The following is a 13,758-nucleotide window of genomic DNA, read 5'->3' on the forward strand; positions in this document are numbered from 1 at the left end:
CTGCTCCTTCTCTCTAATCCCCAAGACCAAGTCAAATATAATATAATCTCTCCCTTTACAAAATGCCTACAAAAACTTCAGCTGTGGATTCTAAATTTCGGGTGTTGAGTTGCACGCCTTCACTGGGTTCTAATTTATTCCATCACAGAACCAACATTTTGGTCTTCAACTTTAATCATTCTATTTCCCACTTGCTTTTGTCTTTCATAATTACTTCCATTATTTCCTTATCCTTGTTATTTAATTAATTCTATTGTCCCTCACTTGTCTCTTTGTTGGCCAACCACTTTTCCTAGTTTTCTAAATCCTTTCTCGTTGTCATCTAAAGACTAGGATTTTAAATCCTTGTTTTCCTTATTAAATTCCAACTCTTCAAGTTGGTTACATACCATTGAATACTCAAAATTTCAGCACTTATGAATAGAAACTTGAAATGCTCCAAATGCATTTGATAACCTTGTAACATCCACTAATTCAATGATTATGTATCGATATTGTCCCTAAGCATTCCAATAACTTTGTTCCACTCGAATAATCATGTAGCTCAGATTTAAATACATTGCATTCTCAAGCTCAAAATTAGTAGGAGTTAACTAAAAGAATTTACGGGGCTTTACAGTGGGTCCACGGGGCGGATACCATTTGAGCTAGCCACAAGCCAACAACCACAAACTCTACATTCATTACCAGCTGCGTTCGAGGGAAAGAGTTTGGGGGCTTATCATATGGGCAAAGGATGGGAGGAGCAGCTTGATACTGCTACGTCCTACTTGGATAGGGCAGCTAAGAAGATGACAAAGTTTGCTGACCGTAAGTGCCGTCCCACGGACTATAGAGTTGGGGACATGGTCATTGTGAAGTTTAACCCAAGACAGTTAAAGGCACTACGGGTCATGCATCAGAATCTGATTCACAAGTATGAGGGGCTATTTAAGATCGTTACCAAGGTAGGCAAGATCTCATACAAGCTTGACATGCCATCGTATCTTAAAATCTACCCTGTCTTACATGCCAACATGCTTAAGCAATATCATGAAGATAAGGATGATCCGAGTAGGGGCCAATCAAGTCGAGCGCCTATGACTATCACCACCTCGCATGATCGGGTGATTGAGGCTATCATAGATTACCAGGACAAGCGAAAACAAGGGCAAAAATCTATCGTTATGTTCCTTGTCCATTGGAAGGTGCAATCACCGGAAGAGGACACATGAGAACGATATGAAGATTTATGGCAATTCAAAGATAAGATCAGAGAGTGTATGCAGCAGCATTGCGCTGCAGTCGTCGCAATATTAGGTGGGGGAGAGTGTGATGACCCGCCATATCATCATGCCACATAAGCGCAATTTGGCATATATTAATGTCATGTGGAAACTTACATAAGAAGGAGGCTAGCATTTGTAAGAAGATTTTGGAGACGTATGGACATTTCCTTAGGAAGAACCTAGATCCTTATGGATTTGCTAGGGAAGTCCTTGGAATCTTCTAGGCTTGTAGAGAATTCTAGAGAAAGCTCTTATCTTGTAAATAGTAAGGACTTGTGTAATAATTAATATTTACACACTAGCCCCTAGGAGACTAGTATATAAAAGGGGTCATTCATTTGTAATTCATCAAACAAACAATTCAAGTTCTCTCTAATATAAAGCTTACTTTAACAATTCTCTTGTGTTCTTTTTATCATTTTCTTAGCGATCTTGAGTGTAGTAAGACTAACTTAGCATAGTAAGAACGTGAGCAAGCTGTGCAAGATCGTGAGTGAGTTTTCAAGTGTCACACGTGTAATTAGTTAACAACTAAGGACATGACATCTCTTTCTATCAATAGGCAGGTGAATAAGCGGGAAGTTTTATTTGGAATGATGTCAGCAGTGGGTGATAATATCTTTCCGGAAAAGTCACGCGAAATATTTTTATATAGGGTGTTAGTGTATCTTTTTCTAACCGTGAAATGTAATAAACGGAAGTGTTGATCATACGCCAAGTGACTGACAATTTCTTGTATTTTGATTGTTATAATCGATACTTGTACTAGTGGAATAGTCGAAGATCGTAAAGAAAAAAATTCCCCTTCCGCCTCTGGACATCGTCCCCACTATTCAAATTAAAGAAAAAAAATCAAATTTGAAATTGAACGTAATCAAACATGACAAGACTCTGTTACACAAAATTCATAGCATCAAAATTTTGTAACAATCCCTCCTTATTTATTAGCTGATGATGATAATGAAAATTTCTTCTCAACAATAATTATGCCTCAATTCCAAACATCCTAGGATGGAAGATAAATATCCATCATGAGGGTCTGACCCAAAAACAAAATCACATGATTATTCTTTTTGTTCTCAAGAGTTCCATAGATGTAGTAGAAATGAAGGGGAGCAAAATAGGGCAAAAATCACGTGCTCACACCGTATATCTCACCCCTCCCACGTTTCTCTCTTCCAAACCCTCACCCTCACCCACGTTTATGTACTGTTATTAAACATAAAGTATTGAGCAACAGCGAAAAGTATGATGATTATGATGATAAGTATCCGGATTTGACACATTCGTTGTTCGATGAAGAGGATGAATATTTAAGTGATCCAAATGCATCAACTATAGATATAGTGAGGAATTTCAAAGAGGAAGAAGGACAAAATTTCGTACTAGAAGACGAGATCGATAATGTGGCTGATTTGTTTATCAGAAAATTCCATAAAAGTGAGGTTGTAACATGGTCTGTTAATACTAAAATTAGAACTGTTCACTAGGTGTTCGGTTCTTTGAAATCTATGTAGCTTATCAGTTCAGAAATTGATTCATGGGCTTCCAGAATGAGCATTGCTTTACGTTTCAGTTGTGTAGAATATCCAGAACGCAATTCTTTCGGGTTGGAGTTGAAGGATGTTTTAGTTAAATTCATTCATATCTGCAAAATCTGTTGTTCTCAGGCTTCCACTAGCTGGACACTCTTCTTTTGCGTTGGAGATTTTTGCACATTATATGTACAAGTTGTCACAAGCTTTAACTTAGCTCCATGTGTTATTTCAATATTTATTCTTCTTAAATCATAAAGATTCGTCCAATATCATAAATGGAATTTTCCACATAATTGCTTTTTTGCAGAAGATTTGTAAAAAATTTAGTCGTTTTTTATTTGTGAAAACAAAAAACAAAGCATCTACAATCAGAGTACAAATAATCTACAATTTATCTACAAAATATCTACAAACTGGGTACATTGAATTTTTATATCCTCATTCTCATTCAGTTGTAGCTTAATTGGTATTTTTGACACAATTGCGTTTTTTGCATAAGATTTTATAGAAGTTTTAGTCGTTTTAGATTTGTGAAAACAGAAAACAATGCATCTACAATCAGAATACAAATAATCTACAATTCATCTACAAAATATCTACAAACTGGGTATATTGAATTTTAATATCCCAATTCCCATTGGATTGTAGTTTAATTTGGATTTTCGACATAATTGTGTTTTTCGCAAAAGATTTGTAGAAGTTTTAGTCATTTTTTATTTGTGAAAACAGAAAACAAAGCATCTACAATTAGAATACAAATAATCTACAATTTATCTACAAAATATCTACAAACTGGGTACATTGAATTTTTATATCCCAATTCCCATTCAATTGTAGCATAATTGGGATTTTTGACATAATTACATTTTTTCAGAAGATTTGTAGAAGTTTTAACCGTTTTTTATTTGTGAAAACAGAAAATAAAGCATCTACAATTAGAATACAAATAATCTATAATTTATCTACAATTTTTGCAATATGTCTTCTTCTTCTTCTTCTTCTTCTTCTTCTTCTTCTTCTTCTTCTTCTTCTTCTTCTTCTTCTTCTTCTTCTTCTTCTTCTTCGACGAGTTTCAATATGAAATTCAGTCAAAACCAAGTCTAATCTTCACCAAAATCCCTCAAAATTGAGATATAAACTCCAAACCATATTCCTGATTATTTTCAACAACACTCAATCCAAACAAATAATGATTTTTGAAAATCCAAATTTGAATTCAAAGCTTTCAACTTTTTAATGGTTGTCAATGGTGGAATTGCTGCTCTCTTTTCATTTTCTTTGTATTACTGAATTTTGTGATTGAGAAATAGAGAGAGATGTAGAGAGAATGTCGACGAACTGAACTTTTTGCAAAACTGATTTCTACAATTTGATTCGAATTTGTTGACGATTTTGTCTTTTTTGATTTGTGACTAAAGGAAAAATATCGAAGAACGGAGTTTTTGCAGAAAAGAGTCTATGTAATTTGATTTTAAATTGAAAATATAGGATTTGCGTTTCAAATTTGATCTAAAGGTCGCTAAATCAATTAGAATATTCTGTTCCTAATTTGTAGCGCGCCTAATTAGGAAGATTCAGCTACTAATAATTAGTATTTAATGAATGGTATAATATTATAGAAAAACTGTGAATATAGCGGGTAAATTAGGAACTATGCACATATTTGGTAATAAAGTTTCATATATGGTATAGGAAGGAAAAAATCTTTTTAATGAACGTGTGTGTGTAGCCAAATGGGCTTTGTAAATAAGGGGTTGGCAAAAGAAAGAGTGGAAATAACATCAGGCATTAAAATATATTCACAGTTTATAATGTATTTAAAGATTAGCTAATTCGCTCAAACTTCAGAATACGACATCTTGAAGTTTATCAAGTTCATCGTGTCATAAAACTCTAAAATTGTGTTACAAATTCGAATCTTATATCCTAAATTTTAAATTAGCAGTTCAGAAATTCAAAACACTAAGTCCTAAATTTCAAATTAGCAATTTGGAAATTTAGGACACTTATAGACCTGAATTTCAAGTTAGCATCTCAAAAATTTAGAACATTAAAATCCTGAATTTTAAATTAGCAGCTCAAAAAAATCAGGATATCTAGTGTTGAAGCTTGGACGAATTGACTAATTTTACATTATAAATTTTTAATATATTTTAAATAGCAGGCTAAAAAGTGACTACTGGTGCACTTCGCCCAAAGAAAGAGAAGAGAGTGAAACCTGAAATTGGGCCATTCCCAAAAGTATGACTTGGACTTTAAAGAAGAGTGTGGGTTGTTATTACTTTTAGCTCGCGCCAGAAACTATTTATATTCGGTAGCCAAAAAAATGTATCAAATATACACTTTTTTAATTATTATTTTGAGAGTGGCTATACAGTATCATTTTTCCAAGAGTGTGCATGTCATTTGGCCCAATTTTGTTGTACTGGTTTAGCTTAAAGACTTTTAACTTTTTTACTCTAATAGTGTAAAAAATATTCACACGATCAGTTTCTTAATAGATAACTACAACTAACTTTCATAATAAGTGAGATAAGTAAGCTGGAAATAAGGTAAGTAACATGTAACATATTAAATGTATATACTGTCAATAGATATAAGTTAATTCCTAAATTAAATTGAAGACTGACAAAGGAACTCAGACCTGGACTAGGTCCATCCTAGTGAAACACAGATATGGTCAACTCAAATATGTGAGATGCACGAGAAGGAGATAAACCTCACTTACCAGAAATGATATCTCCTGATCCTGATTGAAAATGTTGCATATTGGATAAGGAGAAAGACTCCTTACACAAAGAGAACACGGCTTAAGAGATGGATAGAGTTAGAGGTGGAGATCAACTAGAACTCTTCCACCAAGGAAGAGTAGCATCAATATTCTAGTCAATCTCTATTTACTAACTCCATAAATATTAGTGTTGTTCTCTTTTACAGGTAGTACACATAAGCAGAAGTTAAACGTGAATTGAGAGCAAAATAGTAAGGCAATTTTGCAAGCAATTTATATGTGATTCAAGCGTGCAATCCTGAAGCTACTTGAACCAGATAGAAGAATCAGTTCCAAGTGTCTATCTTTTATTGTAGTTCAATTGTAGTAGGTGTTTTCATATTGTACCTTTCAACTTTATCTAGAAGCAATTGTATTAGGTGCTCAGAGTTTCAAGTTAGAGTTAACTTCAAGTTGTCGCAACAGTTGGGGTTGTGTGCTACAATGGGATTAGAGTTAATCATATGTTTACAAAAGAGTTTTTGTAAATAAAGTTTTTGGCTCAGTGATTTTAGTGGAGAGTTTGGGAAAATCCTACTGAAAGGTAGGTCGTGATTTTTTCACCTTTTGAACCAGGTGTTTTCCACGTAAAATCTCTGTGTTCTTTAATTTCTGTATTTATAATTTCGCAACAGTAATAGTTGGAACACATAGAAGAACTAGATCCTTCTATAATCAGGTTAAACGAAAAATTAAGCACCACACAAATCACCCCTCTTGTGTGGTATTGAAGTATAGAACATCACTTCTCATGTACCTAATCTCTTCCCAAGAAAAAATATATTTATACATGCCATCTTACGAGGAACAAAAAAGAAAAAAGAAAAGAAAAAAGAACAAAAACCAAAAAATAAAAAGCAAGAGCCAGAAACAAAACAAAAAGACTGTTTCGTTATCGTCACAGAGACAAAATTAGAAATTTATGGGTTTTTGTAGCTACCTCAAGTTAATAGCATATACTTGCTCCATTTCAATTTAGATAGAGTCCATTACTCAAGTGGTCACTCAATTATCCCAAATTATCTTCTAAAGTTATTTTACTTTTGTTTGTAACAACAAAGTCACTGAACTATGCCTATTGCACTCAGAAGGTCACTCAACTAGACTTTTTAAATTTTCGATTGCCAAATTCCTATTTTACCCTCTAAATTATAAACATGGAATATATATATATAATATAATTGAGCATAATTTTATAAAAATGGGAAAATCACAAAAAAAAATTATTTTCACACTTTTAATTTTAGCTTTGAAATTTGGTAGTTTTCTTTTAAATTTGGTACCTAATTAGTTAGGGTAAATGTTATTTTGAGTTTTTGATAATTTGGTAGGCTAATTTTTAAAAGTTAGTTTCAGATTTATTTTAATTTGAGAAAAAGAGAAAAGAAACAAAATTGGAAAAAATGAAAAGCAAAAGAAAAGAAAGAAAGAACTCTGATTTTTTGGGTCAATTCAAACAATTTCTCTAGGCCCAAAATCAAATTCCCCCATACCCGTCCGTTCCAGGCCCAGGCCCGTCTTCATTAGCCGGTCCACCCCCTTTTAATCCAACCGACGCCGTTCCAGCGTTGTCTCATCTCAACCATTGGACCAATGGATCAGAACTGAACCCCTTTAAGTATTTAAATGTCTGAATCTAGCCCACCACCCCCCAAACTTATCTCCCTCATCTCGTCTCTTTAGAGACAACCCCTGGAAACCCTAGAGTCGCCCCTAAATCCTCATCACTTCCGGTGGCGGCACCATCTCCAAACACCACCAAAACCACACCCCAGAACCCCCCTCATTCCAAATACTCACTTAGTTTCCTTCGAATACCCCTAGAACTTCTCGAATCTGGATTAGAAGAGACGAACCCTAAAATTCCAAAAGCCAAATCATCGAGTTTTTTGAAGATTCAAGGTTAAAATCAGCTTTATTCGTGTGTTCTCACTTGAGAACATACGATTAAGGCCCATTTCGGCTAAAATCGAAGGTTCGGGGTTTAAATTCAAGACATGTTCAGGCTGGTCTATATGTATTTTTACCTTTCTTTTTCCTTCTTTCATTTTTCTTTTTCTTTTGTTTCATTTGAGGTATCAGCCTTCATCTTCTCACCTCTATCTCTTCTGGCTTATGTGTTTTTCATTTTTAGAATCTTTCCCGCTTGCATGCTATGATTTAGTTAAGTAATTGAAGTTTTCTTTTTGTTGTTATTTCATTCGTGTTCTGTTTTTCCAGTAATACAAAAAGAAGAGAGTAAAGAAATTTCGGGTCTCCTCTTGAAACCTTACATCATACCCATTTAAATTTGGGGCTCAAGCCTTGAATTGGAGTCAGAGAGCCCAAGAGGGAATTCAATTTGGGCTGCAGACCCATGCCAACTTGGGTCGGCTTTGACCCATATCCATTGGGTTTTGAAGGGTAATTTCAGGGGTTGCAAGGGTTAATTTGGGAAGTCTAGGTAGGAGAATCTTTGAGTAACTGATTAGGAAGCTTCTAGGAAGCTGGGGAGGGGAACATTTCTGAATTTCTGGTTTTAACTAAGGATAACTAAGCTATAATGAAAATTTCAAAAGGGATAAAAATGCAAAGACTGAATACTTTTAGGCTGCCCTAATGCCTTGCCTATAAAGGCACTTAAACTTGATATGCAAGGCAGATTTTTGAAGGGAGAAAAACAAAAACAAAAACAAAAACGGCTGAAAATTCCAATAGAAATCACGGTTTCATTGAGCTTCTTCTCTGATTTTTGGAGTTTCAATTTCTGAAAGGCCAATGATTCTCTTTTTGGGGTTAAAAATGGACTGAGTTGTGATTTTTTAAAGTGATGGTTCAAGCTCTTTTGCTATTTACTGTTCCATTGAGTTTTTTTTTAGATAATTTCATTGTTCGAGTGTTGAATCTGGGCTAACTTCTACTGCTGCTTGCTTATCTCACTTTCTTTTGGCTTTGTTGTTCAATACCAGGTAACATCTCAAAATGTGGACAACAATTCGATTGCAAGCATGTGTTTTGAATGGAAATTGGATTGAATCCAAGTTGTAGTTGGCTGTTATCTCTTTTGTTTCCTACTTTCTTTCAACATTCTATAGTTGTTTTTAAAATATATTTGTCACTGAAGTTTTCTGATTATTCAAGTATGGCAAAGATAAGTGTGTATTCTTGAGAACTTGGCATAATGTCAGACTTTGGGTGCTTGAAGTGTTTTGCTCTTTAAGTTTTGTGATTAGTGAAAAATGTGTTATAATTCGGAGTTTAGTTTAAATAGATTATATTGTGTTACATGTGTTTTGGATGGTGAAGAGATCTGATTATTATTCACATGTTATTTCAATCTTTGATTCTGGTACTCACATATTTAAAAGAATGAGTTCAGGTTGGGTTTTTTATCCAAATAATTAGCATGTTGTCTTTTGTGGATTGATTAGTGTTAGTATTGAAAGGTTTTTGATTTGAATTTCCATGAGGAATTTGTAAGCTCAGTTTGTATTCGAATCCAAACATAGACATCTGATGAATTTGAAATCAAACAACTGTTCCTGATGGTGTTAAAAATAGTCTGGTGTACTAGTTACTAAGTGATAGTGAGATCTGTTAGTTTGCGACTAAGTGTGAAAGAGTCATTTGCTTTGATAGAGACTCGATGCTGAGTCTATGATCCTCATCCCTGGTCCTGCATGGTTTGGGCTCATTGAGTGTAGGGCCTTGAGAGGATCCGAACTAAAAGTGGCCGGCGTTTTGCTTTTGGCTTGTTCTTCGAGCCTAGTGGCTCACTCGTTGATTGTTGGTTCGTTTTAATAGCCAAATTAGCCCAAACGTGTGCGTAATTTTAAAATCATGAAAGCTTGAGAATTAATTGGTGTTTGACGTTTAAAATCAAAGCTTTAATTTGTTAAGTCAAGCTCATTCCATGGTAGCATCAGTAATTGGCATTAGTTGAGTGGCTTGAATAATGTGGGGCGTAAGAGTTGGGCCTAATGCAAGCCCAGCTGAGAATCAATCAAACTCAGGCGCTTTTCTTCTTTAATTATTTCGTCAATTTAGTTTTCTTTATGCAATTGGTTCATGTGACAAATTTCAGTTAATTAGTATGGTCGAACTATGAGCTCATGGTCACTAAAACTCTGTAAGCTTTCTTTAATTATTGGATTGGGCCTTTGGTTAATGGAGGTGAGCTATATTAGATGACACATATAGTTTTTGGCCCTTCGAAATTTAGTTTGAATTCCCTCTTTAAATTAGAATTGAGATGTGTCGTGCCAAACAAAAATAACAATTGCACGACCCTCATTTAATTAATCTTGTTTATCCTTAGAAATCGAGGCGTGTTATTTAGCGAATTTTCATGGCCCTCGCAAAGTTGCAAACGCGTAGTTGCTTTAGGCGCGTTGTTTTAATAATTTACTTTCCTAAACTCGGGTACGCATTTATGTGACCCAAATCCAAATTCCAACAATGTTAGATAAAATATGTCAAGAGTCGCAGGTGCATTTATGTGATGTGGTTCAAGACGTATTTTAAATGACGTTGCAATTCTCCTAAAAATAAATAAAGTGGTTATAAAGTTTAAAATCGCACTACATGCTAAAACATGTATTGAAATCAGATAATAGGCCAATTATAACAGTTGAGCGACCGTTCTAGAACCACGGAATCCGGGAATGCCTAACACCTTCTCCCGGATTAACAGAATTTCTTACCCGGATTTCTGTCTTCGGGGACTGTAAAACATAGTCAATCTTTTCCTCGATTCGGGATTTGAACCAGTGACTTGGGACACCATAAATTATCCCAAGTGGCGACTCTGAATTTTGAATAAAATAATCTCGTTTCAATTGTCATTTTAAGTTGAAAAAAACTCCCTTATATACCCTTTACGAGGGTGTAGATAAAAAGGAGGTGTGACAGCTCTGGCGACTCTGCTGGGGATCGAACCCAGAACCTCTGGTTTAGGGTTCAGAATTCGAGCTTTGATGAATTGTTATATTTGGCTTTATCTATTATCTAATTTTATTACATGTTTGGGCCTAATGTGTTAAGTGTTGTTTTTACCGCTTTGATATTATCTTAACTGTATATAAACTGCTACGAAACCCTTCTCTTCTCATCTTCGGGGATGTGCATGCTGGTCGTAACTCCCTATTTTGTTAGTGTCATACCTTGAAATAAGAAAGTGGCTCGAATAAGTTACTAAGCCGAGTGGCCTTTTGGTTCCCGGTATGTAGCCCCCTCCTCGACTCGAGTTGTCCGCTCAGGTACACAAGTCTAGAATAATCTACCCAGATTTTGAACCTAGAATAAATCAGTCTCATGCCAAATCCCTAGTAGGAACGTTTGTTTGCATCATGTGCATTTGACTTTGGAGACTCAACACAGGGGTTGGGTCTGTCTAGGACAGGTGTACCCGAAATGAAAAGACCATCCTAATGCATCCTACTTGCTGCTTGTGCATTCATTTGCTTCGGATTTGCATGTTGACCGGCTTATAGGGGAAAGTTGAGAGAATGAAAGTCAATGTCAGGGATGAGAGAGATAATTGCCTGTTTTTTTTTTTTGGAAAAATCGATGTCCCAAAATATAATGAAACTCTGCCGGAATTTTGAAAAAAAAAAGAGAAATTTTTCAAATTGCCCGAACTACGCCAGTTTGATTCTCACCGGATGTGGGATACGTAGGCAACCCCTATCGGGTCCAACTTCCCTTTTGCAAAAATAACCCAAAAAGAACCAAAAGTTTTATTGCTTTGTGGTGAATAAGTAAGGTGATGCCATTCTTGTCAAAAATAGCCGAATGTCCCCAAAAGGACGCCGGAAGGCTGTTTTCCAAGAACAGTCGCCTTTGATCTCTTTTTTGAATTCTTGCCCGGTTAGCAAGCACAGCCTTAAAATCTTCTCTCCGGAAGTGTTGAAAGGTCGTATTTGCAAAGTAAAGTTTTATTTTTGAAATGAAAATTTGAAAAAAACAGTGTTAAATTTTCTTGAGTCAAATGAGTCATGATTTTGCTTAATCACCCTAATAAATGTGCAGAATGAGCACGAGTCAAAATTTGCCAATAACAGTCATGAACAAGATCCCTTTGGAGTTGTGTATGTGGTGGGAAGATCTGGGTAAATTAGGGCAAGATAAGGTCAATCGATTTGGGATGTCTCACCGGGTTATTAAAGATCAGGACTATAGGAGACATTTGGGACCCGACCCACAACGTGTTTCATTTCTCAGATTTTGAACTCACCCTAACTTTGGAAGTAATAGCCAGATATATTGGGAGCACTGAGATTCCTATGAGACACAAATATATGATTGCTCCAAGAGTCGTCGTTGTGCATAGATTCCTAGATTCCTTAAAGATAAGCAGGGGGTCCACAACCCAGACTTGGCAGCTGGCTTTTCTACTTTGCAGTTTATATACCAGCGATACAGACACATAGGAGGGTTTAACAATACAGAACACAAAATTTGTAGCAAAGGGAATCACCTCAAATGGGAAGAACACATGTGCTTTGCTTTTATGGTGGTATTCTTGGGTCTTCTGGTGTTTCCTAGGAAAGATGGAAATATCGATATACGGATAGCTGGGGTCATTAGCACTTTGCTTGCTCAGGCCAAAAGCACCCTCGCACCCATGATAGTGTTTGAAATCTTCCGCGCTCTCACAGCCTGCCGGAGGAGACTTTTTTGAAGGCTGCAACTTGTTGCTATAGATATGGATGATTGAACATCTATATCATCGTCCTCAATTCATGAGTAATGGGTCGACAAAGAAAAACTGCATAGAGGAATTTTATACAAGGGTTGACGGGTTTAGCCTGCCAGAAAGGGTCACAGAATGGGTATCACACCTCCGTTCCATCACTGCAGACCAAATAGAATGTACGTTCGGGTGGCTTCCTATAGATGAAATCGTATACATGCCAGCTACTGGACCTCACTTCCTCCTGATGGGTCTCAGAAGTATCTAGCCTTATGCCCCATACCGGGTTTTGAGACAGTTGGGGAGATGTCAAATAGTTCCAAAAGATGAAGACCTTAGTGCTCAGGTAGTTGAGATTGGTCTGATGGTCATTTTCATGAAGTAGCAGTCCGCCAGATTTGGAGCGAGTGTCAGTACCTAACGGCAAATACCTGTGTGCGCGATCTATCCAAAGGTGAACTTTCACCAGGGTACCTTACTTAGTATAAAAGGGAAATTGAGTTTGGAAGGCCGGCCAAAAGACCCCATCTTCAAGAATTTGTCGAGGTGTCACAAGCGCAATGGGATTGGTTGACCAAAGAAAATGAATATAGGGATACCATAAGCAAGCTGGAGAAGCAAGTCAAGGACCTTCAATTCGAGAATGATTTGCAAGCTGCTGCGGATGAGGGTGAAAAGAAAAAGTTAGCCAAAGAAAATGAGGCACTTCAAGCCCAGATTAGGGAAATAAAAATAGTAGCTGAAAATCCCGCCAGAAGTGCAAAAGATGAAAAGCTTATAAAGAACCTTAGGCAGAAGGTGAGTGAGTATGGTTTCGATTTGAACAAGGAAGAGGGCGAATTAGCAAGGGCTCGAACAAAGTTGGCTAAAAATGCGGAGGAACGAGAGTGCTTGGTTAAACAGTTAAAAGAAAAATATGACAATGAGGTTGTAGGGTTGAAGAAAAGGGTCACCATCTTTGAGAACAAAATGATCAAGCAGGCAGAAGATTTTAAGGCAGAAAGGGAACACTGTTACGCAGCGATGGCGCAGTTAGAAAGAGATCTGCAACAACTTCAAGAACAGAATCATATATCTGAACAAACTTTGGAAGCTAGGGCCCAACAGATTGGGCGTTTGTTGCAAGAAAAGGGTGTCATAAGAGAAAGGGTCAGAAGGATCGCCGACTACGTCACAATGAAATGCAGTAAGTGTGAGGACATGACTAGATTCATGTTATTCACCACTGTGATGACTTTTGTCCGCCAGATAATGGAAGATCTCTACCACCTCTAAGGGGATTTAGCGCGTAGGCCCGTGGCGAGACCGAATGATGTACCGCGGGCCCCAGGAGCATTTGAGTCATTGATGTATTCATGATTTTTACTCGAGTCTGTATTTTCTTTCCGTTGGAGTCTGTTAGTTTGTTTTCGAGTCTGTGTTTTCATCTTGCTGTTGGATTCTATTAGATTCCTTTTTGAGTCTGTTAGTTTTTGAGTCGTTGTAATCAAAGCATTTTCTTTTTATGAA

At 36.4% G+C, this 13,758-nt stretch overlaps 1 protein-coding gene across 1 annotated transcript; it reads left to right on the top strand.

The window, feature by feature from the left end:
• The first annotated feature begins 725 nt into the window (after nt 1–725).
• Nucleotides 726–13,524, top strand: LOC138869655 (protein CROWDED NUCLEI 3-like). Its single transcript, XM_070147288.1, has 3 exons — nt 726–916; nt 2,509–2,724; nt 12,843–13,524. The coding sequence occupies exons 1-3, from the start codon at nt 726–728 to the stop codon at nt 13,522–13,524; spliced, it is 1,089 nt and encodes a 362-aa protein (XP_070003389.1).
• The last annotated feature ends 234 nt before the right edge of the window (nt 13,525–13,758 follow it).

Source organism: Nicotiana sylvestris, chromosome 5 (assembly GCF_000393655.2).
Source record: "Nicotiana sylvestris chromosome 5, ASM39365v2, whole genome shotgun sequence".
NCBI lineage: Eukaryota > Viridiplantae > Streptophyta > Magnoliopsida > Solanales > Solanaceae > Nicotiana > Nicotiana sylvestris.

Coding starts and splice junctions, on each gene's coding strand:
- LOC138869655 (XM_070147288.1), top strand. CDS start 726: ATGGGCAAAGGATGGGAGGAGCAGCTTGATACTGCTACGTCCTACTTG. Junction 917..2,508: donor CATCAGAATCTGATTCACAA/GTATGAGGGGCT, acceptor ATTGAGCAACAG/CGAAAAGTATGATGATTATG. Junction 2,725..12,842: donor AAAAGTGAGGTTGTAACATG/GTCTGTTAATAC, acceptor AAATGAATATAG/GGATACCATAAGCAAGCTGG.